Here is a 27,271-nt window from a genome sequence, read left to right as displayed (position 1 = left end):
TTAATAGCCGGCTTGGTTGGCGCAGTAGTAAAGGCGACCGGACGGTCCACCTACTCTTGCAATAGTCGGGGGTTCGAATCCTGCTGGGGTATGGTCGTAAATTTATATTTATGATTGTTTAATATCTGTGATTGTCCTAGGCAAGAGTGCAAAATCCGACAAGAAAAATGATCCCACTCGCGCCAGTAACCAGGCTGGGTAAAACCAGATGTATTCTGGGATGATTTCTAAGTTGGTCACTCGATGGTTCGGAGTTCACGTTAAACTGTAGGTAGCGCTATTTGGTAAAAGGATACTTTAACATATAAAAATATCTTATTAATGCATGTTGAACTAGACCAAAGAATTCGAACGACCAAGAAATTCAAGACAACTAAATTCTAATTTTCGTTAATCGAAGCAGCAAAAAACTGTGAATTTTAGAGGAATAATAGAAGTATCTTAATCATAGTCGAAGCTAAGCCATGTTAATGCGAATGTTTAATATTTTTCTGAAATAAACTTCCTTATTAAAGGCATGCTTACATGTATTCTGATCATTTTTTCATTTTAGAAAGACACGTATAGAGAAAAAAAAGTACAATATATATTAATAACAATATTTTCTAACTTTCTCCTATATTTATGGAAAAATGTGCACACTGAATTGAAACAATGATGTTGATTTGGTAGCGATACAATTATCGATCCATTTTTGCACATCGCTCTTCTGTAGACCAATGCTGTTATGATCTTGCATGATGCATGATTTTGCGTCTGTTACTCGTTATTGTTTGCCTTTTTGCTACAATGTGTCGTTTATTTAGTTAAATTAGTGTCGGAAGATATATGCAGTAATAATTTCATTCGTCTTTAGAAACTGTATTCTTTGTTAGCTCTTAATATAGCATAGTTTGCTCATCCCATCATGTGAAGATTTCGTTTTATATCAACGTGAATGGCTTTATGTATTAACCTACGACCTTTTGCACTTGAGATTGCAGTTCAGCTCAAGTCGTGTGGATTTTTATCGAATACATTTTTTCATAATTGAGTTGTTAAATATGATTGTTTTCGACCCATTCTGGTCATCTATATCACTCTTTGTCATTGACATCGATATCGCTACTTTTAAATTGTTGAAGTTTAAACAGAAAATTGGGATATAAGGCAGTAGCATTAAAGTTTCAAAAAGTGTTTGATGCTCGTCTGTGGTTTGTTCAAATCAAACCACAAAAGCAATGAATGTCGAAAGTGTAATTTTAGGAGTTTTTAACTGAATATGAAAACTCAATTTTACTAAAAGGCAATACTATTATGTAAAGTAACGAACAAAAATCAAATAAAGAACAGTTAGGTTAGGTTATCTCACAGTTTTTTGCGTTAATAATTAAGATTTTCCTCAATGCTGGTAAATATAACTAGTCAGATTACATATAAACATTTTTGCATGCTTTTATTCGTGTCATAATACTGCAGATATGATGGAGCATCCTGGAGTAATCTGCTATAAGCTACTTTAACTTAACGAAAACGTCACTGAAGGATGATAACAATTAAGCAAATTGGGCCGAGCGTTGAATTTCAAACGAGCTTTCAATAGGCCAAAAGCATTGACTATGTATTGAAATGTAAAATGTCACCAAAAACTTGAAACATTTCAATGGGAGGTGTTATCCACCTGCTATTGCTCCTTCCGATCAACATATATTCCCATTATTTCTTGAATTACCTAAAAATATTATTTCTGCACGCAAAATTATAAAAAAGCTTCAGTTAATTTACGGTTTTTAATAAATAAATTTAATTTGCCTAATTATAAATATATCTCATTTAATGCAAAACTGGATGAGCGAAATTTAATCAAGTTTGTACACATACACAGGTTATAAATACGGGATTTTAATGCTAGAAAACAATTTTGCCCGGCGTATCCTCTGCTGAGTATAGCTCTGTACTATTACTGGATGTCGAATCCCTAGTAATTAAAACGACGTATGGTAAAATAATTTTAAATACGTAATACTTCCGCAAACAGTAATTACTTGTCTGATTGCAGTTGAGTTTCAATAAAATATGAGCCAGAATTTATAAAAAGTTGGCACTAATTAAGTTTGTAGTGAAATCTTTTACTTATAAGATCATTCGAAGCTACATATTTGGTCATTTTCTTATAGGCAACTCTACATTCACTCTCGAGAAATAAGTTGCTAGTAGTACCATCTTTTACAAAGTCGATGAATTAATTACATGCAACATTTACTACTTAGCATTTATTAGCATAAGATAAAGTATAATAATGTATTTATAAATGTATTCGATGATAAAATATTTTAAATAATTTACTCATCATGACAGTAGTATTAAGTTCATAAAAAATAACAACTGACAGTGACAACTTCACCGCCATGTTTCCATCATTATATTCCATTTTTGTTCACCAAATTACAATCAGCAGTGATGTACAAGCACCGAATTTGGAGGTATTTTACAACTATGAAAGTTTCAAATATATTATTCTGATAACTTCAATGCATAGTGCGGCAAAATTAAAGATAACCTGAACGAGTCGTTGCTCTCAGTCTTGGACGACAAAAATTTGACGATCTGCGCGTTGAAAAAACAACTGGAGAACCAGAAAATGCAATTGGCATATTACATAAATAAGGAGCTGAAAAAGGAAACAATTCAAGAACTGTCGGAAACAGTAAGCCATTTCCAGTTTTTAAATTCTAAATCGTTATTAATTCTGATTTTCAATATTCTACAGGCTATTTTCCTTTTTTCTTTATGCTCAGCACTTAAATTTTATCAAAATAAAAATGAATTTGACTGTTTTTTTATCTTTATATCCCCTGACAATATGTACCAACATTGTGAATTAAATTTTAGGGTTCATTATACATGATTTTATATTTATGTCAAGGTTATGTTATCCTTAAGTCTGCTTCATTATAAATGTTCCAATTTCGACTGAAAACATAATACCCAAATAGAAGTAAATACGCAATGGACAAAACTATATGAACACCTGACATATATACAATATTTATTTATTAATAAAGTGTTGAACCCCCAGTTGCTTTTTAAAACTGTTACACTTGTTCGCGGAATAGATTCCTAAAGTGTTTAAATAGTTTCCAACCAAATTTTTTCTCATTCTTGTACCAAGATATCTCCAGTTTCCTCAATGATATCGGATATGGAAATCTACTCCTCAATATTTGCTTTAAAACTCCCCATAACAGTTTTATGATTGATTTAGTCAGTAATACTGACCAAAAAAGATGTTCGATGATATTCTGATGTTCTTAAATCAACACTGGACATTTTTTGTTGTGTGTATTGGCCCATTATTATCTTGGAATATCGTTGTGTTTGGTATCAATATAACTGTAATAAGATTTTATCGTTGAAGATGTCGAAATATTCATTCCCAGTTATCCAGATGGTTTGTGAATGAGAGGATCAGCTAAATACCACGTTATTGTTGCCCAAATTATCACAAAACCTCTCCGATGCTTAAATCTAGGATGCGGACAGTCTGGATCATAGGCTTCTTTTGGAGTTTTTTCATACAGAAACCCGGTAGTTTGTAGGAGATAATGTAAGCGATGATTCATCGGATCATACCACATTCTTTCAATCATCAAGTCCAGATTTTATATTCGTCTTTTTTGTTCTGGTCTAAAGCCAGGCGGTGGAATGCATGACGCATACCTGATCGCGGAGACTTGTCCTCGAGTGACAAGTTCGACCGGGTTATGTATTAGGGTATGACTGCCTCTGGGCTTACCAATACACTAAACCGAAAACGCCTCACAGTTGACTTCTGTGGGTTGCTACAGCTACTGCATTAAATATGGGGATATAGCATCCGCCAACCGGGCATGAGGAGCCGGCGAAAAAAACAATGGGTGGAGTGGGTGTTGTCGTATGGGGGCAAAAGTTATGACTGCAGCTATGGATGAGGTCGTTTTTATAGTATATATAGATATATATCTTTTAGGTATATATCTTTTATTTAAAATAGCGGGTCGGAGAAGTATGTTCATTTTTCAAATGTTTTTCAACATGAATTTATTCATACAAATTTTAATATTTAAAAGTTGTATGTATTTGTTTGATATGGTATTGCATTTTGAATGATTATTTCTTGCTATTTTCGATTTCTGAGATTTCTGACTGAAAAACCGAACTCAGATAGATTTTCAAAAACAAATTTTTAAATCAGCCAAATAGAATTACTACTTTCCATTGTTAATAAAGCTTTACAGAGATCGAAAAAATTGATAGTCGGACGGGGCTATATTCAGGCTATATGGTAATGCATTAAAGCCTCCTAGTTACCCCTTTTTAAATTTTTGCTGAGTCACAAAAGATGTATGTGGTACTATTTTCTCGTGGTGGAAGACAACAGTTCTAGTTGGTTTTTTTAATTGCTTGCTTCGAACTTATCAATTTTTGATAAGAGTTTGGTCAAGTTCGAGCAGCTCGCTGCCAATAATTCCGTTCCAGACACACCAAACACAGTATCACTTCGTTTCAGTTTTCGTTTTTCAAAACATGTTCAGTGTTAATGTTGTATGGTGGACTTCACTTGGAAAGCCACATTTAGCAACATTTTTGGAGCGAAAAAGAGCAAACCAATTCTGTCACATGTGTTCATTTAAGCAGTCATCGCCCTAAGCACTACACATCCTTCTCTTTTTAGAAGGAAAACAAGAAAATATCACGAAAGTGACCTTGTGGTGTTCAAATTTACTCAATGCCACAAAAGCTTAATTGATTATTTATTAAGAAGTGCCTAAATTACTTTTTCCTCAGTACTATATTGAGTTCGTATTTCTTCCTGAATTATTATACTTTTAAACTAGTTTCAATCAACGTTCAATTACTAAATACGAAATAAAAAGTTCCCGATAAATCACCGAATCAATAGTTCCTAATTTCCATTTTCTTTCCCGTCAAGTGTTAAGCTGCTTTTAACCAGTAAAGCCGACTGAGCGAAAAATGAAAATCCCATTTCCTCGCATTGTTGTTGTGTTCCTTTGTTCTCCGCCCGGGATGTTTTGCCTCCAAAGCAAGAAATTATTGAAAAAGTTCCCGTCGACTTTATCGAGACGCATAGGCAGCTTATAAAAATGAAAAATGGCTTTCTCCCGGGTAGTCCCTTCTCTTAAACTTTTCTCACGAGCGCGCCTTCCCTTCTATCCCCGCTCCCCCTCTGCCCCTCCGTAAAGTAATTTCTCTTGTCTCACCTCTCGACCCCGCTAGTTCGATTTTTCGATTAATTTCAGTGCACGCCATGCATTCTGGACACGAACCTGCCACTGAACCTCGCCCTGAGCAAGTTCTGCAAGCAGGCCGGCATCAAGAGCACGCTGTCCCTGCTGCACGAGCGCATGACGCGGCTTGACGAAGACATGATGCGCCGTCTGCGCCACCAGGAGTTCGTGCTTGGGCAAATCGTTGGCAAATTAGCGGACTACGCCAGACAACAGGCTAGTGTTTGCAATATTTGTGTTTATCGCCGTCAAACAGTTCCGCGGGTCGGGATGTTTTATCGGGTTTGTCTATTTGAATCGGCTTTGACATGGGTTGTGTGCGGGTTTGGGGCCCATAAAGATATCTTTTAGATAGATCAGCGTGTTAGTATTAGGCGTTGGAAAAGTAGACGTTTTCAACGTGAAATGTTTAGGTATTGCTCCGACAGTTATTTAACGCTCTATCTCTTGTTCAGGTTTAATAATAATAAATAAAGAACGGTTAATAGTATCAAGATCAGATTAGATGTCGCTAGGTTTAAGTATGCAGTGTTACGATTTGATATATATGTCATTTTATTCTAACGATATCAAGCTTCAAAGCTATAGAAGTTATATTTTGCGAAATTAACACTGTCATGTATATATACCTCTTTGAAATTATCAAGTTTCGTGCCTGAAAACGTACATTTGCTGGATGCATTATTTTTATTATTTAATCAAAAGAAAAAGCTACAGGAAGCTGCATTGTTTGCTGCTAGAAACTTACATGTGATCTCGAAAATTCAAAAGTGCGATGTGCAAGATAAAGGACAATCTGGTAGACCGAAAAAGTTTGAAGATGTGAAACTACAAGAGTTATTGGACGAAGACCCAAGCCAAACTAAAAAACAATTGGCAGAGGTGTTAAATGTGGCCCAAGGAATCATAAAAAGTCATTTCTGCATCGAACGGTGACGGGTGATGGAAAGCGGATATATTTTAAAAACCGTAACCGCATGGTTATCACCTAGCGAAGCAAGCCGATCGACTCCAAGACCAAATAGTTTTGGTCGCAAGACAATTCTCTGTGTTCGGTAGGACCTAAATTGTTCGAAAAACGTCCAGAATGTGGCGAAGAATACGGTAGTGATAGTGTGCGCCGTACCATAAACTAAAACCGATCAAAAAATCGAAAGTATATCTTATCGAACTTAAGGGTTCTAAATAAATGATCTACAAAATTAGCAATAAGACGAAATTATTAATAAATATAAGCGACATTACATTCTTCAAATCACTTAGGAATATCTCTCAAAAAGTGACAAGACCTCTAAAAATAAAAAAAAAATAACTAGAGGAGATATGGTCTACACCATACCCAATTTTCAATTGTCTGACATTCACTCCTGATGGGTACATGTTTACGTAAGATAAACTGATTAGGAGGACATTGCCTCAGTATCGGATGTCCACGTCCTGAAGGTGCAATATTTAACTCTAAACTTTAATTATAAAACTCTTTCATTGATTTAAAACAATGTGGAGGACTTATTCATGCTAATTTAATTTATTTACTGAGTTCATTCATGGTTAAAATAACATTACAATTTTATTTAAGATTTATTAATTAATACAAACTATTTTATTTACTCAGAAACTAGAAACTAGTTTTAATAACTACTATAATTTATGTATCATTTTATATAGATTATGATATTCTCTGTAACGCATAATACATCACTTCTACGAGTGATCCAGTCGTTTTCATCCTGATTTTTTTATTTAATATATAATAAAAACACAAGTTGCCTAACATAGCGGACACTCTAGATGCATGTACTGTATACTAGTGTATTTACGACTTTATTTTGAAAATTTAAACATGAAGTAAATTAAAAACAAATATGCGACGGCGCTTTGGATGGTTATATAAACGAAACAAAATCGATTTATTACGTCAGCATGTGATAATAGAAGAAACATGCATATATTACTACAAACTTCAAATTAAGAGATTGCCAGCAGCCGTCAACTAAGACCAATCGTTTTACAAAGAAAAATCTGTTTCGTAGACCGGAAACTTAAAAATAATTCACTATTTTGTTATATTTTCGTTCGAACTAGTTTTAGAGCAATAAATTAAAAATTGATAAATATGACCTATGTGTTTCAAACACATTTAGTATATTTAAAAATATTTTTAGATTTTTTAAAATATTAAACAAGGATCAATAATAATAACCAATTAGAACCAAAACATTTTTATTTGAGTTAAATCTTAAAATTATTAGTACAACAGTTTATATTTATATTAGTAGTATAATAGTATATCAACAGTCTACCTGAACAGTATCAGCCAGGATTTAAAAAGACATTAAACTAAGTAGTTGTGTGATGAAAGCGGATATTATCCTATTTATTAAATCGAAACTGGTGGTTTTAGATGAGCGTTAATTTCGGTAATTTCGTCATGGACCTGCGTGTTGTGGATTTGTTTATGAAGCTGTTAGACAGTACCGCCATGTTGAAGCGCAAGCTAGACTGTTTCAGGATATCTTGTCACAGAGTGTTACTAATAGAAGAGGAAAGAAACGCTCTAGGTTCGTAAGGATAACTTCACTAATAAGACTGTAGTTGAAATATGTAATAACTATTGTGAATTAATTTTAATAAAATTAATTTTTTAATTTTTTCTAACAATAACATGTTGTTCCACATGACATTTTGTTTTTTGACAATCACATGTGGATTATCTTAACTCTAACATGACATCTAGCGAAGTTATTTTTTGTTCGATACATTTGTTGTTCAATAATCCACTCAACAAACTCTCCTCGCTCTGTCTGGTCATTAGGCTTCCATTCCTATGTCAAGTGAACGTTATAAGTCTGAAATCCCATATATTTTCTAAATATACATCTCTTGAAATTTATAACTCCTGTCTACAATGCAGTGTATTGATATTTTTATACTTTCACTAGTGACTTACAATGGCTTTAGTTGCAAAATAACGAAGGAAAAACGAATTTTTGTTGAAACAAATTCTGTTCAGTTGAAGGACAAGCTTGATTCCATATTCAGAACTCTTGGTTAACATATCAACGATGTTTATTCAAACACGCATCAAAGGCATGGATTTCTCAAAAAATCTCTAAAAAAATTCTGAAGAACAAATTGATTTTCAACAATTTGTAAATGCTGTTATGGAATCAGCAATGCTTACTGTAATATGTCAAAGCAAGATGTCTGTTAATACGTGTTAAAAATGACGGGTCGCCCTTCTAAAAGCATTTTCATTTGAAAAATGTTTTATTATCGATTATATTAGGAACAATTGGAGCTGATGTATAAAGTCTCAAACATATCTATTCGTGATTTCATGACATAAATGTAAATGATAACACTGCCCAATAGACAATAATGTTTTTTTTTAATTTCATAAGTCATGTTATTAATTTTAGATTAAAGCAAGTGAATATGAAACATATAATTCTAGTTTTTGTGATATAATTTTGATGAGAGAAAATGATTAGTAATACCCTAATATATTTCTTATGACATCTATATTTTATATTGTTGCCTTTTATCTAATAACAGATACTAATATCATTCTGGCGGAAGATTCCATCGTTGTTATTTAACCCTAGATCTTCGGCCTTTTTCCGGAGAACTGGAGACAGTAGTTGGTCATCTTTTTCATTAAAAGCAGAGTCATGGAATGTTGAAAGCTTGTCGAGTTTCAACCTTTCTTCCTATAAACTTTTTTCCATTATCTACTACCAACTCATAAAATGGGATCCCAGTTCATACCAAAATAATGCAATTAGGTAGCTATTGACGTAATTTACATACTTGCATCTCACGTTTATGTAAAAAATTCAAAACACACCATCCCGAGATTTTCTGCGTCATCATCATCACTTGACATCACATATGGCAAACTCGACTAAATTCTACATATTTAGTAAGCGGCTTAATACTTTAGCAGTAGATGCTATTATCTTATTCTGTATTATTGATACCAAGTACTTGAACTTCTGTATTTGTTTTTACTCGATCCTATTGAGACTTTAGAATAGTAGGCAGCCCGTCAGATATCAACATTTTGGTCTTTTCTTCATTCATTTTCAAGTCATATGGCCCTGCAATGCGAAGTATAGTATGAAGAATTTTAGAAGCTTCAAAATCTGCATCAACATATATATCGCTATCATCAGCGAATTAAACCAATCTGGAACTTTCATCATGGGAATGCCATGTCTGTTTTTAAAGATTGAAACGATTTGAAACATGTTCTGGCTTTTTAGTATTCCGCAAGTAGTTCCAGTCGCCATAGGTTGTATGCGATCTTTTACACATTGCTCATTGGTATCATAGTTGTACTGTTGCATGGAGGAGATAGTGGCCAGATCTTCGCATCGTTATTTTGTCGTTGAGCATCTAACGAAACCGGGAATTAGTCACAACCAACGCCGCTTTGACGGGAGAGGTTTTAACAACATGTTAGTTAAGGTTACGGAGGAGACATTTTCATTTCCCAATAGCCTATTTATAGTATCATTTCCTAAAACTGTGTCTTTCAGCAATATATATCCTTAATAACCTTCAAATAATTAGATTATTGGTATTTTTATAGTTGACACAAATCTGAAAATGTAATATGTAGAAAACGTTCCTGTATCTCTAAAACTAGAGTTAATCAGTACCTTTATGGTGATTTATGAAATCAGCATGTAAGAATATACTGATATAGACTATTTTGAGTGCAAAATTCTTTCATTATCGGGCAGTGTTATTTATCAACGCGGGAGAGATCCAATTGACTGCATTGGAGGGGGAAAATAACTTCGTGCTCCGCAGCTAGACCACCGTAATCATGTGATGTTTCAGCGGATTACGTCTACTCGATGCCGATCGAAGAACGAACGGCCTGCAACTACTTGGTGGGCGTCGGAATGGAAAAGGCGGCCCTGGAAAATGAAATAAAGCTCACGGGGGGCGACGGGGTGACCGTCGGTAGCGGCGCGGCGGCACAACCGGAGGTCGTCGAAAAAATCCTGCACAATTTACGACGCGAGCTCAACAGCTCGTGTCCGAAGGACGAAGGTAAAATATTAGGTTCATAAATGAGGGGAAATCGGGGGGTCCCGATTTATACGAGATACGTGCGATGGCGGCGAGATTGATCGGGCTTTTTTTTCTTTTCGCCTCTTCGGGATACGCAGGTGATAAATGAAGAGATTGGCGACGACTGAGAATAATTGATGCAAAAAATGCAACGACTTTTATTAAAAGGAATATTAGACTTAAAAATTATCTTTTATATCTGTCAGTCTGTAATTTGTAAGTACAGTGTGTCTAGTCAAAATGTTTAAATTACAAGGTGTTATAAGCTATAACATAATCTATGAGTTATAAGATATTTATTTCAACAAGTTTTATTTTTTGGCTAAAATACTCTCGAAATATTTTCTATTCAGTTTGCATACCCCCTAGCTGAAAGTAATGGACATACCAGAAACTTTATTTCCTGATGGCAAGCCAAAAACGGACGAAATGCGAATGACACTAGAGGAAAGTGACTAAATATGGGCTACCGTTTTGTTTTTGGGTCAAAAGTAAAAACTATTACAAATCATAATTTTATGAACGTAATAACTTCTTGAACTTCTTGATAAACTATTTTGTCAAAATTGAGCATTAAATAAAATTGCAAAATAGATGCTAAATATGAAACAATTACGCTATAATATGGGCTATAAATGTGAATTGAAAATGTAGGAAAATAACATTTATACAATGTTTATCTAGTAAGAATAGTTTCTTGCTTGCGCCTTTCCATTATTTGTTATTGAGATTTGTTTCTAGCCCATATTAAAACACTAGCCTACATTTAGTTACTTTTCTCTAAAATCATTAAAATGTGGTAAATCCGCTCGAGTCGGAGAGAAATCAAGTAACTTTGGTATTTGTAACAAATTAATTATTTTACTTGCAAAAATCACATATCCAATTGTCAAATCCTGGCCCTGCGCAGTCATTATGTACCCAAAGCCCACACCCCAAGCATTTAACCCAGAGTTCTGGTCTTGTGTTTTCTTGAAAAAAAAGTTGCTGGCAGAATATATTTTGCATCTACAGTGTCAGGAGCTTCTTTCCTTGTTATGGCATCTGGCTCAGTATCTCGGTCAAATTACTCTTGTTTTTATTTTCTTATTTGTAGACTTTTTTTGTTCTTTGTCTTTATTTTTCTCGTAGATATTGTTCAAAGGTTGAAAACGAATTGTTCTTGCAAATGACCTTCTTGTCGGCTTTCTAAATGACAGTTTATCTTTGTATCCTTTCAGAAATAGCCTTAACCATGTTTTACTTGCTATGCTAGAGTCACGGAATGAATTTTGCAAGTTGTTACGTTCTACCAACATATACGCCATTCTGCAAAGATCAGCCCTTGTCAATCCATAAAACTTTCGTCAAAACATATTCAACTAAAATATTTTTGTTGTTTCCGATAAAACAAAAACTGTGAACTTGTCACTGCTTTCCTACCTAATGTTGTGGCAGCTGCTTCTTCTAAGGTAAGCTCATTTTTAATCTCAAGCATTGCCAAGTCGTTCTTGGTTCTTTGAAAGATTTTGCTGCATTTAGGGATCCATTTTCTTAGACCCATTTTTATGACGTTAACCATTAGTTTTACATCACAATTTTTCCTTGACTCTTGACTTATCGGTGCCATTCTAAAGAATTAAAATAAGCCAACACTATAAACGGATGTCTAGCCACCAAAGTACTAGTAGCTGAATATCGGCTAGCCCATATTTAGCACTATAGTGATAGCCCATATTCGAAATTTTTGGTGGAAATAAATTTCAGTTTGTTCTTTACAAGTCATATATTACAAACAACTAATCACTTGGAAAATATAAAATTAAACTTATATACTATAAATAAAATATATTGTTACAATATTTAGCCTTAATTTTGTTTAAGAGAAAATACTATTTTACCCACCTTTCGAAATTTTTAAGCAGCGGTGAAACGAGAACGTCTTATTCTATTCGCTATCTATCTCTACTCGATATCTATCTCGCACTGAAATAACGAAGGTAGAGTCAGTGCGATGTTAGGGCGAATGAATGTAACAGAAGCGTCTTTCCATTATTTGTTATTGAGAATTGTTTCTAGTCCATATTAAAAGACTATCCTATATTTAGTTATTTTTTAGTTTACCTCTAAAATCATTAAAATGTGGTATAAGCGCTGGAGTCGATGAAGTTACGACAGAAATGAGCAAGGTCGGGGGTGATATGTTGTTTCAACAGATTCATGTATTGAAAGAAAGCGATTATTGTATATGTCTAAAAAGGCGACAGTAAACAGTATAAGAATTATAGAGATATAAGTGCCCTATCAATTATCGGGAAGGTATTTATGAAGATCATACAAAGGCGAGAAAAAGTTAGCGAGGAAACATGCCAAAATGGGTAGGTGGGACTTAGACTGAATCAAGTTTGGACCGATCTTCGAAACTAGCATTCTTTATAATATAGTTCGTGCTGCAGAGCTATACGGATTGATAATTAAGGAAGGAAAGGTCAAAGTATTGGCAACTGAAGCATCGCTTTCTATTGTAAATCTCGACAAGATTCAGTTAAAGTAAGTGCTGGAGTTCAAGCACTTGGGATCAGTAATACAGGAGAGGAAGGCGGCATCTATCGCCGAAGTAATAAGTCAAATCGGCCAAATTACAGAAGCCAAGATCGCCAGTCTTTAGTCTTCATTCTGAGAACTGTAGTTCGGGGATCACATTAAGCAGTAGGTTCTAGAACATTAGGTAGGATGCTTTAAAATATAAAAACAACATAACTTGTCTCTTGTATCTGGGTTCAGCTCATTCAGCAATAATTGATTCGTTGCTTCATATTCATCGTTGCTCATTAAATCATGGTTTAGGTTGTGTATAAAAACCAGTTAATCTTAAGTATGGACAAATGAACGAATAACTTTCCAGGATATTGTTAATTGTTGCTGACATTATTTCCCAACTAATTCGATTGATATTTTCTTAGTTACATTAATTATTTACGAATAGATGTAGTAATGATAATCCTTGACATATCTCCGTATGCCAAAGAACCGACGGTGTCAAGTCATTAGGTCAACGTCTTGCAATTGGCGTGACGTATTATAGAAACATACCAAAGGCTCACAAAATCATTTAGCATACATCTGTTACTATTTTTCTTTTGAAATAACTAACTAATAATTTATTGACATTCCGAAATCCACGACAAATAGCTAATTTTTTGTTTCAAGGTTTGATGCTTTTATAATGGTGAAGTTGGGATGCTTTAAATGATACTACAAATGCAAGTATATAAACACTTCATTCCCTCAAACTACTTTTGAGCAAGCTGTTTTCCAATTATTTTTTTTTTGTATTCTATTGTTTGTTAAATAATTCTTATAAAGACTTTTTAAGTTATGGATTATAATTAATGACACATGGACATTTTATTATTATCAGTTGAAAATAATGTAGAGCTGTAAAATTTACCATACTTTTCACTTACCTTTTTATAGCATCGAAGAGTTTCGTGAATTGATCTGATAGCTTTATTTTGATTTCTGCAACTTCCGGTTAGTGTAGTAGCTTCTACTTATACTTCTACTTATTTCTTCTAGCTTATCTTTTATGAATTTTTGATGGCGGGTTATTCCGATCTCTTTTATTTGTTATTAAATGCGTATAATATAGAATTCTAAAATTCACTTTAGTTTTTTTCACTCATTTCTTTTATTAAAAATAGCTAAGAAATTTGAGAAAAAGGGCCCATAATTTGTTAATAGTAGCGATTTTATGTAAAATGCCTTCTTCTGTAATGAATTATTTATTTATTCTGATTTTTTTGTGCCTTGATTTTCAATTATATTCAATTTTTGCTGTGTTGGATATAGCGTGAATCTGGATTGTTCTGTAAATATAATATTTATGTATTTTATGATATTTATTCAGTGAATACCAATAATATTTCTGGTAGAATTTCCAAAAGAATATAAAGCTGTAATTCTATTCGATGTCGATGTTGCGGCATATTGTAATATTTTCTGTAGAGAGCTACTCTAAGTATTTTTTTAAAGAAAGGTATGTTTTAATAGGAATATGTAGTTGAATTATACAGTTGTAATGACAAAGAGTATACATATATGTTGAGTAGTGGAACTAATAGGGCTCTGGTTGTTAAAAGAAATCGGTGCGTTTTTGTGGGACTGAGAGACCAGGTGATTGAGGTGTTTAGACCTTAGAGTTTCGTTTAAATTAGAACAGTAATGAGTCACCACTTCTTTCTGTAAATTAAAATCGTTTTTTAAGTAATATAATTTAAGTGTCTGTCTTCAAACCTTAAATATATTTAAGGAAATTATATCTGCAAGATGTTAAAAGAAATAAACTCCGAAGCTTGCGTCCTACTGGAAATGACAAAACGGCAAAAGAGCCGACTGAAAAGGGAGGAGGATTCGACTACAAAGATGCCGCCTGACGATCGGGTGGCGCTCTGCGTCAGGGCGGCTTTTCGCATCGCCGGAAGCCACGACGGGGCCCCGTCGTCGACCTGGGGACTTAACAATCGTGAAGAAATTAGGTAGTTGTTCAACGGTAATCAGATGAGGTTGCTCTTTGCTTATTCCTTTTTCGTCCACGTTTTTTTACGTTCGATTTATTTTCCTTTTTTTTTTGAAATTGCTTCTAATTAGACGGATCTTTCCGTTGTTTTGGTAATGATGATGGCTTGCTTCGTGGTTTTGTATTATAAATTGTGCAAAATGAACTTTGTGTTTTTTATACTTGTTGTTTTGAAGGGCATCGTAATTTTGCGCTTAAATTATTGGCAGGTGAAGTCAAATCATTTTCCAGGACTGAGGACTGACGACGACATTGATGTTTATAGAACGATGTCAACTTTAAGATTGTCGTTTTGCTACACCTGTTTTTACACTTTTCAGTATCGAGTATATTATATACATTACACAATCTAAAGAAATGTTTGTTAGACCAAGTATCAAAATAATAACTTTAATAGTTTCATTATGTTCTCAAAAGTCACAGAGTCTGAGATAAGGAGGTAAGCATATTCGTTTTTATCTTACAAGCTACCGACGCTACCGTTTTCAAGAAGATAGGTGTTTAAAATTTTCTTTATATATTGTGTTAATATTGCTAAAAATGTGAAATATCGTAACGTAAAAAACTGTTAAACAAACTAGCTTTGCTGTTAGATTCGATGGTTTTAACATTTCACTACATACCACACAGTTTTCCATTTAGAATTATTGAGTTCTTCACTATATACAGATGCTAATAATTGAATGTTTATCATTTTTAACATTCACTTGTTTCATTGCTTGATTTAAACGAATATTCTACTAAAGCTCAACAAACACGTCACATTATTATTAATTAATTATAGTGATGCTTCTACGTCATATTCCAATTTAGGTTTTGTTTTTAATTACTTACATGACAAAGATCGGCCTAGGGGGCCAAAAAATCCTAAGACAATTAATTGCACGATTTATTGGACAACAACAGTAAAGTCAAACAGTTTAGTTAATGAATCAACTGTTTCTGGACGTTTACAAGGTTTGCAGAAGATCCAGAAGGAGAGAAACTAGTTACCACACAAATCGACTGACAATACCTCATTAAACCATTTTAACACCTCTTCTTTGTCTGCCAAGCACGAATGAGGAGTTTTATGGAGTCTATTGAGATTAATGATAAAAACTAGATGTACTACGGCAATCCCAAGTGCAAAAAATCATAGGTTAGTTTTGAAATGCTATTAGCATACAAATTAAAGTGGAGTATTCAAAGCTATAGTGTTGCTGTGTTTATAGGGGGTTAGCGAGCTGTATTTTATTACGAGTTGCTAAAATTGAGTGAAATTGTTACTGAAAAGCTTTACCGACGTCAGTTGAATCAATCAGTTGAGTCGGTTAAGTGACCCGTTGCACGCAACATCATTCCCTCTCATGATAACACTTAGTCATAGGTTGGGAAGGATGTGCTGTTGAGGTTCGAATGGTAAATTCTGCCTCACTCAGTATATTCAACAGGCATAATAGATTGGGATTACCAATTCTTTAGATCGACACAGTATAGCTTGGCTGATAGACGATCAGGAAATGGATCGTTTTGATTGTAACGTCGTTCTTTCAATACGGCATGGACATATTGCCAGAAAGATGGGAAATAATGTGGAAAGAAATGTGATATATCGTTTAATATATTGATATATGTTGTAATAATATTTCCCAATAAATATTTTTTTAAATAAAAAGTAATAAGAGTGCACAAAAGCGCCTAAACTTATTTCATTGATATGAATAGTTCTAATTCATATTGGTCAAGTTAAAATTACCACTAATATTGTTCTCGTATCACCATTTAAATGTGAAGCCATTCATTAGAGATTTTTGTGTTCAACTTACACATTTCATATTCTAAGGTAATTGAGGTATTTTGTCATGATAAAGGAAACTTTAAATTACAAGTTGCTGTCGCTTCACTAATATACCCGCTATAATCTATTAAAGTTCGAGCGCTTCTCTTGGAAACCACATTATTAAAAACATATTTGAAACGGGAACTTTAAATGAAAAATCAGAAACAAAACCTTTTCAACGCTTTTGCCTTTTAATTATCTCTTGAGCTAACCTTCTATCGCTTCGCCAATAAAGCCGCCCTTAATTAGAAATTGACTGCTTCATCTCGACCGTAGACTGTTCAAAATAATCAGAAAAGAGGCCGATGTCATTAGGAAGCTGTTACGGCGAGACGCCGACGAGGAAATTACAGCTGCGAAAAAAGAGCGGCGGCTGTTGCAGGAGAAAATTGCCCAGCTGCGGCTCGAAAATGAAAGCGCGTCGGCCAGTAACAAGGCGCTGAAACAGGAACTGAAGCAGGCAAGGGCTAGACTCGTCAACGTCTTCAATAGCTTCCTGCATTTTTATTTCCCTTGGATTTTTTCTTTTTTTATCGAAATCCTATTTGTAGGTGAAAAAACAGAGGTTTATCGAAAAGGAAAAGTTGAAACAAGAGCGCGATGATTACAAGTTGCAAGTGGAAGATTTACAAGTGATTAGAGAAGCCTACGCTCAGCTAGTTGGTCAGCAACCAAGTTTGATGCAAGTTGAAAAGGAATACGTGAAACAAATTAACGAAAAAGAAAGACAAATATTGGGTAGGTTTCGGTATTTTCTATTTTGCCTCACTCAATGTCAATTATGCATTGCTTTCATTCATATTTACGTTATGATTTAATTTATGAAATTTAAAGATTTTTGTCGTGTAACGTACAGTCACCAAATATCATATTTATTTGTAAAGTAAAATTGTATAAGTAAAATAATAAATACAACCTCAAACATTAGGGCACACAATAGACAGACTTAGGATCCATCTCCTTAGGTATAAAGTTGTAGCCGATTTTTTTTTTCATGTAATCCATCTGAAGGCACGCTAAGCAGGTTTATAGACTATAGTGGACAATTAAAAAATAGTATTAAAAATATATACCCGATATACATTAATACAATATTTACATTGAAAATGGATTATTTTATTTAATTATTAGTTAAGTATATTAAAAACAATATCTAATCTGATAACTGATTATATGACTGATATAACTGACACATAACTGTTATTACTTTAAATATTATAAAGTATAAAGTTAAAAATGACAAAAACAATTCATTATCTGAAATGTACTTAAAACGATATTTGAATTTTCTTAATATGGTAATTATATGTTACAATTTTTATTTTGCAACCTTTTCGTTTCATATATGTTTTATGGGGACTTTATTGGAAACTATCCATGTTATATGTAGCCATGCATATTTATTTTAGCTCTCTGCAATATTTCGCATCCACCAGAACAAGCAACACCTATTTATTATTATATTACCTCTGCTCAGTAAGTTGTACACAATTAATCATTTTAAAGATCACAATTTGTTGACATAAGATCTGAATGAGAATTTTCTTTAAATTTGGTTTTATACATTCTATTGCCAATAAATGACAAGATAGCTTTGCACACAAACGATTTAAAATATCTTCCGCCGCTAAATAACATTGAGATAATAAAACATAATAGCAGAATCATAAAAATATATATAATAATTCTTGCTTGCCATATTACACCATATACACTTAGTTCTTGGTCTTTTTGATGTTATAGTGCCTGGTTCTTATCAGCATGAATTTGAAGACACATAATTATCTGTTTGAAAAATATCTGTGGAGAAACATGCGTTATAATTTTCAGTTTTCTAACCTCTCAATTCACTTCATTGAAAAAATATTTGTACTTATTTCTAATTCTTCTTCTTCTAGATTCTAATATGGGTTGGACAAATGCTGATAACAATATTTAACTTGTAGCCTTATGACTCTTTTCGGTTTTTTTTTATTCTCTTCGATGTTAAGGGAAATGATCTGTGAATATACACATATTATGTATTTCAATTCAGTTCACAGGTAAGAATAACATTTATAAACTATACAAGTTCGTGTGGTTTGGCTAGTTTTAATCTTCTGATTTCATGCGTGTTGTCTAGTAGCTGTATTACTACCAAGTTACTGTGATTTAGTCACCGTATTTCGTCACCTTATACATTTAATTTCGAGGTCACCGTGCAGTCTTTCGTTAGTTACGTAGCAATAAGCATTGGTTTGGTTTGGTTTGGTTTAATTAATCGTAGAACTTTATTTTGGTAGCGTTGGATTACTAGTTGGTGTGATGTTTTAGTACAACTCCATATTTGCAGTCTATAGGTTCAAATTGGCTTTATGGTTGACATATTAATTTATGATAGTGATGATGATGTCATATTAAAAAATTATTCAACTACATTTCCACTATGAACAAATAGTTGTTTCACTTTCAATTCTTCATTATTTCAATATCCCTTCAATGTTATATTCGTAAACATATGTTCCAATCACAAAAAATCCAATTAACGGGTTTCGTCCGTATTCTGCGGAATTTAAATCGATTTTACGTTATATTAAAGAATCTATTCGTTCATGATGCCACGGCTGGAATTTAAACATTTGTCGGGCCCTAACTAAGTCACGCAACAGACCTTCCTTGCACACCATACTGCCTTGGCAGCGGTTGTTCTATCATTATCTGTCGCGTGATAGAAATCCACCTCTTGGCAAAGGCAACCGTTTCCGAAAGCCGGGGCCACGATTTCAGCGCGAAACGAACGCGTCAGTGTCGCGAGAACATTTGTTATTCATGAGGATGTTCGATAGTTTCAGCCATAATTTCACCGCGCAATGAAAGTTAATTACATATGAAGGGGCTATTTACAAGTCAAATTTATGCACGTGCCTGTTTTCGTTTCAGGAATACAACGAGACACGATCAGGGGGTGATGATTGTCTTGATATTAAATTTATAATGTGATTCCTCGTTCATTAACGAGTTTTAAAAGCTGTCGAGAAACGCAACTTAATTAATCTGTAAAAATATAATTATTATGAATATGATTTACTTTTGGGAAATCCTTAAAGGGTAAAAATTGTGCACTTTTATCAAAGCTTTACCAGATAAAGAAACCAAAAGGTATGGAGTATTGCTAAAAAGAGAGATTTTTCTTATTTTAGTTAAAATAATTTTTAGGGAGTAAAGAAATCAGAAATAGTCTACAAAAAACTACTTGTGAAAGACTTTCAATTCTTTTCCAACCTAAATAAAGCTATTATGCCGTTACGTACCTATCTAATTGCATAAAAATCAAACTGTGCGAGCTACTGTCGTAGCTTTTTTACAATTACAGTTAAATATTATCCGATTATAGAGAGAAAAAAACACGAGTTTATTAACAAACCTTCAGTAGTTGATGTTCATAAATTAACAGATGTAATTGAAAAAGCCTATGAAGGTAAAAATGTATGTTCCGTTATATTCTTAGATGTAGCACAAGCCTTCGATAAGGCATTGCATGACATCCTTGACCATAAGTTATAAAATATTACCGAAACAACATATAATAACCCACAAAGGAACTAAAACCAGGTGTACCACAAGGAAGTCTATTGGGGGCCAATTCTCTACCTACTCTATTATGTGATAAACTACAAATGGAAAATATCACGATGATTATATTTCCGGATAACACTGCGATTCTTGCTATCGGAAACAATAGCCACACGTAAATTACAACAAGCAACTGAGAATATAAAAAATTGGATCCAAATCTGGAGCTAGGTTTATGTCCAATTAATCTTACAATTCACTGCCCTCGAAATCATTTGATTCTCCAGGTAGTTTTCTGTCGTTAACATCAAAACTGACACCACATTTAAATCACTAAATCCAAAACCAACAATTTGGATATAACAGGTCAAATTAGTTTTCTTTATTCAACATAATTCCGTTCAAGGGTGATAGACTGATTATAGCGACCCTCCAACTTTTCGACACCATTTTTGTAGTACGATTTGTTCTTTACTTCAAAATAGGCCTCAGTTTAGGCGATCACCTTTTCATTCGACGAAAATTTCTTCCCAACGAGCATTCTTTTGAGATCTGAGAACAGAAAATGGTCGCTGGGTCCAGATCTGGAGAATACGGTGGATGAGGAGGCAATTCGAAGCCCAATTCATGGATTTTTGCCATCGTTTTCACTGACTTCTGACACGGTGTATGGTCTTGGTGAAGCAGTACTTACTTTTTCTTTAGTTGTGGCCGTTTTCCGGCGATTTCGTCCTTCAAATGGTCCAATAACGTTATGTAATAGTCGCTGTTGATGGTCCTTCCTTTTTTAAGGTAGTCAATGAAAATTATTCCACGCGCATCCCAAAATACAGACGCTATAACCTTGCCAGCTGACTGTTGCGTTTTCACAAGCTTTGGAGCGGGTTTATCGTGTCCACTCGGATGACTGTCGGTTGGAGTAAAATGATGGAGCCATGTTTCATCCATTGTCACATATCGACGCAAAAACTCAGGTTTATTACGCTTGACAATCTTCAAACACTGCTTCGAATCATCAACTGGTTGTTTGTTGTCGTTGTTTTTGGTCAAGTGAGTCAAGTGAGTTCGCGCGGCACCCTCTTTGCATAGAACTTTCTCATACCCAAATATTCGTGAATGACATGGTATACACAATCAGTTGATATCTTTAGATTGTCTGCTATTTTATTTAGATTCAACTTACGGTTAGTCAAAATCATTTTGTGGATTTTTTAAAAGTTTTTGTGATTAACAACCTCTTTTGGACGTCCACTGCGTTCACCATCTTCGGTGCTCATTTCACCACGTCTAAACTTAGAATACCAACCCTTGATAGTTAATTTTCCTGGAGCAGTGTCCAAAAACTCGGCTTCAAGCCAAGTTTTTGCTTCCACTGTATTTTTTCCTTTCAAAAAGCAATATTCTATCAAGACGCAAAATTCTTTTTTATCAATTTTTTCACAATAACAAAAGTTGCTTCATTCAAAATGTTATAATTCACAAACTAATGATCCGACAGCTATCAAATTTATACACTCATTTTTAAGGATTGAGGCGAACTAAAAAACATATGGATTTAATCCTAGTAGCGCCATCTAGGTGTTAGGCCGGGGACTTGTCAATTGACCTGTTAACAGAGTAGCATCAACGTACATTTATAAAATTATTTGATGGGCATCGGATCAGATATATTTAAATTAAACGAAAATCAAAGTAATTTGTAGTAAAAGAAAATTTGAGTGTTCCATAACTAAGGTCTGTATACACTGAATAACTCTGTAAAACTAAATGGAAAACTATTATTTTAGGTAGAAATACTGAATAAATTATATTTATATCATTTTAAGAAATTGCTATTTTAATTGTTCTATTGACTAGATTTTCTAGCTTTTCCTATAATATCTTATGAAATATGGATTTATTTTTTAGAATTAGAAAAACTAAATAATGAACTGTCAATACAATTAAAGAATAACGAAGAAACGATAGGCGATCAGAATCAGCATATTCAGATGTTAAGCAGATTTCTGTACTTGGTACAACCAGTATTAGTGAGTTTTTATTTTGTGTTTTTAATTGTTGCTTTTATTTTTTTTTAATTTATGTTTTAAATTTATTATGCTTTATTATTTGCAAGGGCTGTCAGATATTTCGGGATTTCAAAGCATTTCTTTTCAAAGTACGAGCATCAATGTACAATAAGGAAGCATACACGTTTCATTGAAGTTTTTTTATTTGTATTTTGATACATGCATGTTGAGCACCTTAGCTGCTTTCTTAGATATCGAAAATACCTTGTATTAAGAGGTCATTCAGAGCCAAATATAGATTGTATACTGAATATCACACTAAATAGAGCATTTAGTTTCTAAAAATTCATTAAATATAAGTTCATTGATGCGTTGAGCTAATTCACATTGAAAGTTATCGTTCGAAAATATCTGCGGTTTTTTCATTATTAATTTTAATTCATTATCAATTAACTAGATATATTTTGAAAAATATTGTAACACTTAAAACTTTTTGTACCATTAAAAATAGTTCTCACTCATGCGTTTTTGTAATTTTGAAACAAAAATGATAGTGAAAATTCTATACTGAAGGTTGAAATGGCTCATTTCTTTCTAAAGGTGTTATAGGGTGGTTCGATCCCGGTTTTTTAAAATATCGTGAATTTGGGATTGTTAACAAATAATACTAAGACAAAAGGATAAAGCTGGGCTTACAGAGCAAAACTCACTTCTCCATGTACTTACTTTAATACTTACATATTACATTACTCAGGTACTTTTTATTATTTCTTTATTATTTTATTTAGGCACATTTTAATTATTAAACTGAATATATTACATTACGCAAGTCTTGGCAGAAATAGTAAGTACAAAGTAACGAAATTGTGCTTAAAACTTCCTATAAAATAAGCTAACAACTTTTGTACAATTTACGAGTGGGCCTTACAAACACGTTATTCTACGGACTATCACTTTTCACCTTATCAAAATTACATGATCTGTTATTTTACAGCTTATTTCTGCCGTGAAAAATCTAGGAAGTGTTGCTAAACTCTAATATTTCGCCACCAAGCTTGTTTCTTAATTTGTTGTACATACTGCAAAAAAACCCTAAAAGTTAACAATTTTGTGTTGTGTTCTCTTTTTGGTGGTTCTTAAATGGAACTGCCATTAGAGTCTTTTTGTTTGCATTTAGTAATGTCAGTAAGTGTTAAACTGCCGTCACTATCTCCTTTTAAACCCCTTAGTTAATTATAATTGAAGTTCACTTAAAATACGATGCAATCAAACACTCATAATACTTAACATATTTGCTCAGTAAATCTTCTTACAACTAATTATTCATAACGAAGTGAACTAGACGATATTTAATCAGGAAACAACTTCTTCCACTTCTCAAATTTGAATACTTCATACGATGTTCTCATTCGATGAACCTTTCCTATCCATAGAATGTCTAAATCATCTGAGGGCGGAACAGGCGGGAACCTGTTTCTGCGCTAGATTAAAATCCTTTGGAAAATAATTAAATTTTTTTAAATATATTTTAAAGTCTCCTTTTACCAACGAGGGTTTATCTCGACTGGACTTCACTTTAACATGGGCTCCGAACCACGGTCATCGGCAAGCCGACCGACTGGCGAGTGACCAACTTAGAAATCATCCCAGAAGTCATCCGGTCTTGTCCAGCCTGGTTACTGGCGTGACTGGGAATCCTTGTCAGATTGTGCACTCTTGCCTAAGGACAATCAGAAATATTAAACAATGACAAACATAAATTTACGACCATGCCCCAGCCGGATTCGAACCCGCGACTATTGCAACAGTACCAGGACAAGGACCGTCCTGCCGCCTTTACCACTGCGCCAACCAAGCTGGCAATAATAATTAATATTGTTTGCGGTGGAAAACAATATTCTTATTATGTTTTTGCATTTAAACAAATATTTATCTTGAATGCTACAAAAATAACGTCATAACAGTTTTTTTTAAACTTATACACAAATATAGGAAAAAACAGATATAACCTAAAATGTCTTACAAAACTCCAAATCGAAAGAAAGAAAATGAATGATCATATCGAAATTCCCCTTTGTTGAATCGTAAATCAAGAATTTCTTGTATTCTCAACCCCCTCACAATTTATAACTAATGTAGTCGGTAGGATTTCGAGATCATAAGGGTCTTTTCTTTAAAATCCATTCAATTAATTGACAGCTGAAACTGTAACAAATGTGGATTGAAAGTGCTTAAAGATCCCTAGCCATAAACTATTCCAAGTCAGAAACATTCAAGCTATCAAAAAATACCTCTAGTCTGTGGATTTCCGACAAATACACCACAATTCAAGGTGTAAAGCTACCAAAGGCGGACTGAAGTTACTGTGAATTAACATAGCCTATTAAAACTTGGACAGAAGCTTGCGGTGGCAACCAAAGGCGGATTATAATAGCTCAGTTACTTAGTCATAGACTATTGGCATCTGGAGTCACCAATGTATGGAAAACTATTCCGTAAAGGGATACCATTGAAATTTGGGTAGAAATAGCGCCATTTCGAATATCTTGAAAGGCAAACTGACGGATGGGAGTACAATCGATATTTATAAACAATTTTACAACCATCATAAGCTCTCCAGATGGGACAACGACCACGTACATCCCGTGACCGTTTCTTTAGGGGGCAGACAATATATATAGTATATTCAAAGTTTTTTTAGTAATGCGTCGTAAATATTTGCGACGTTAAAACATTACAATGTTGCCGCATCAACTCTGAGTTTTAATTCAGTTTGGCTTTGACATACAAAAAAATTCTAATCTAAATAAAATAATTGAACAAAAATGTTACCAAATATAATTTATTTTAACATTATACTATACCTAAAAACTACAGTTAATTATACAGTCGCAATAATTTATAGGTAGGAGTTAAAACCTCTTATCACTATTGTTTTCAAGAATTTTGCATACGTCTGACAGCTGGTCACTGTCCGGTTGTCCGATGTACGCTAAATTACTCAAAATATTAGTTATAATTTTTACAGGTCATAAACCGACAAACATTATTTTAACCCTTTATTTTCATGAATTTTAAGTTGCTCTGTTATATATATTACTTTGTTTGAAAATGCCGAAAACAATAAATATTCAGGGTCACAAATTGATTGCGACTTTAATAGGTTATTTCGAAAAGGAATGAGATAACGAAGGCCCCTTTTTGCCGGTAAATTCCGTTAGAGAGGTAATTATTGATGATATTAAATAATATAAGATCCTACTATTTTATTGAAAATGTTTTTTAACGGGTTGCTGCCGTGTTAAATATTACTCTGGGTACTATGAATAACATTGCTTACGAGATGAAGAATAATATGTTAGATTCACCCAAGAAGACCCGTCTACATACAAAGTGGGTGACGAATCTTGACCATCTTAATATTGGCTCTATTCGAGATCAAATATAAGAAATGTATAAAATCAGTAAGTACACAAACTACTTTATCGATATAAGCATAATTTAATAAAATTATTTTAGAGAAAATTGTCTCTCTGGAAACTATACTTAAAATAATTAGAGACATGTAGCTTTTTGAGGGACGTAAGACATACTTTCATGCACTCTTACAGGGTATAGGGCTTAAATGGTGTAAAGATAACCCTCAGAAAGGTTTAATGGAACTTCCAGACATTACCTTAAGAAGAATTTAATTAAAGGCATAAAATAATATAAGAAAAGAAATAAAAATGCAGTGATACTAAGATGACTTACCAAGTAAACACACCATCGAAGAAAACAAGAACTAAACGTAAAAAGTAAATATGCTCTCGAATGAAAGTAAAATTATTTTCTCAGATATACAATTGTTAATTAGGTGGATTAGGCCTCCAGGGGGATAACACTACATAAAAAAACGAGCATAGAAACTCTACCTCATGGATGGTGTGGAAAGGAGTTAAATTTATACAAAACAAATCTAACCTTGAAGGTCTATTATACCTGTGTTCTTAATTGTACTTTTAAGTCCTTCGATATTATATGTATTAGATGTACTATAATGCTAAAATAAATTATATTTGATAACATTTTTGTTCAATTATTTTATTTAGATTATAATTTTCTTGTGTCAAAGCCAAAATGAATTAAAAGTCACAGTTAATTCGACAACACTGCAATACTTCGACGTCACAAATATCGATGATGCATTACTAAAAAAACTTTGAATAGATTATAATAAATCTATTACTATCGCGGCCATGTGATAGGATTTCTGAGCAATTTGTTTTAGGACCACCTGTATGGGTGAACGAGTGAGATAGGTATAGTCTATTTTCTAATAGAAATAAATCCTCAGTATAGCTTTATATCGCCCTTCAACAAGTCGCTTCTTCTTTCCTTGAATAAAACAGTTTTTAAAAGATATTTATCATTTTTTGTCTTCTAAACACATATACAGTTGGTCTTAATAAATACCCATAAACACTCCAACTCAAAAACAGGTATTTTTCATGCAATACATAAGATGGAGGGTAAGGTGACGTGGTAACAAATGTTCCGAAAATGATACAAAACATGACAAAGAATACTATATGGATGTCGGGATCGAATCACCTATATACAACATACCTGCAGATTAAAATGATTATATGTATATAGTATATATTATTATATAAACGCTGAAATTATGTTTTTAGATTAAAAAACACTCTTCATCCGCCACAACCACGCCAGAATCGGTTTATTTCGATGACCTTGCCACGAACGAATTGCTGCCCAAGGTCACCCAGAAAATATCCGAAACAAATAAAGCGTCTTCCGGCGTGGAGGGAGATGGCGAGCAGCCAAAGCGATCTTCAACCCATCTGAAAGTCGTCAGATCCTCGCCGTCGCCGCATCAAGAGGACCATCGACCGCTGCAATTAGATAAAACACTTTCCGAGAGAACCGTTATCAGTTGACGATGATGGGGAAATGATGACTGTACGAAATAAAC

At 33.6% G+C, this 27,271-nt stretch overlaps 2 protein-coding genes across 4 annotated transcripts in view; both read left to right on the top strand.

The window, feature by feature from the left end:
* Liprin-gamma (liprin protein kazrin) overlaps nucleotides 1-27,271 on the top strand; it is a 159,014-nt gene that overhangs the window by 40,103 nt on the left and 91,640 nt on the right. The gene's annotated exons all lie outside the window — the stretch shown is intronic.
* Nucleotides 2,335-27,236, top strand: LOC143198636 (uncharacterized). The gene is made up of 10 exons (XM_076407978.1): nucleotides 2,335-2,462; nucleotides 2,519-2,686; nucleotides 5,280-5,483; nucleotides 7,672-7,828; nucleotides 10,119-10,334; nucleotides 14,647-14,872; nucleotides 17,012-17,195; nucleotides 17,287-17,473; nucleotides 22,196-22,317; nucleotides 26,973-27,236. Exons 1-10 carry the CDS (start codon nucleotides 2,388-2,390, stop codon nucleotides 27,234-27,236), a joined length of 1,803 nt encoding a protein of 600 aa, XP_076264093.1. The 5' UTR covers nucleotides 2,335-2,387.

Source organism: Rhynchophorus ferrugineus, unplaced genomic scaffold (assembly GCF_030347505.1).
Source record: "Rhynchophorus ferrugineus isolate W39M unplaced genomic scaffold, kcgeb_rfMv2 rfM6, whole genome shotgun sequence".
Lineage (NCBI taxonomy): Eukaryota > Metazoa > Arthropoda > Insecta > Coleoptera > Curculionidae > Rhynchophorus > Rhynchophorus ferrugineus.
Note: the sequence above shows the minus strand (reverse complement) of the source record. Positions and strands in the feature narration are given on the sequence as shown.

What these genes read in the sequence shown, in the direction of transcription:
- LOC143198636 (XM_076407978.1), top strand. Translation starts at nt 2,388, where the DNA reads ATGTTTCCATCATTATATTCCATTTTTGTTCACCAAATTACAATCAGC. An exon ending in TTCAAGAACTGTCGGAAACA is followed by an intron (nt 2,687 to 5,279) that starts GTAAGCCATTTC and finishes GATTAATTTCAG; the next exon opens with TGCACGCCATGCATTCTGGA. An exon ending in AGAGGAAAGAAACGCTCTAG is followed by an intron (nt 7,829 to 10,118) that starts GTTCGTAAGGAT and finishes GTGATGTTTCAG; the next exon opens with CGGATTACGTCTACTCGATG.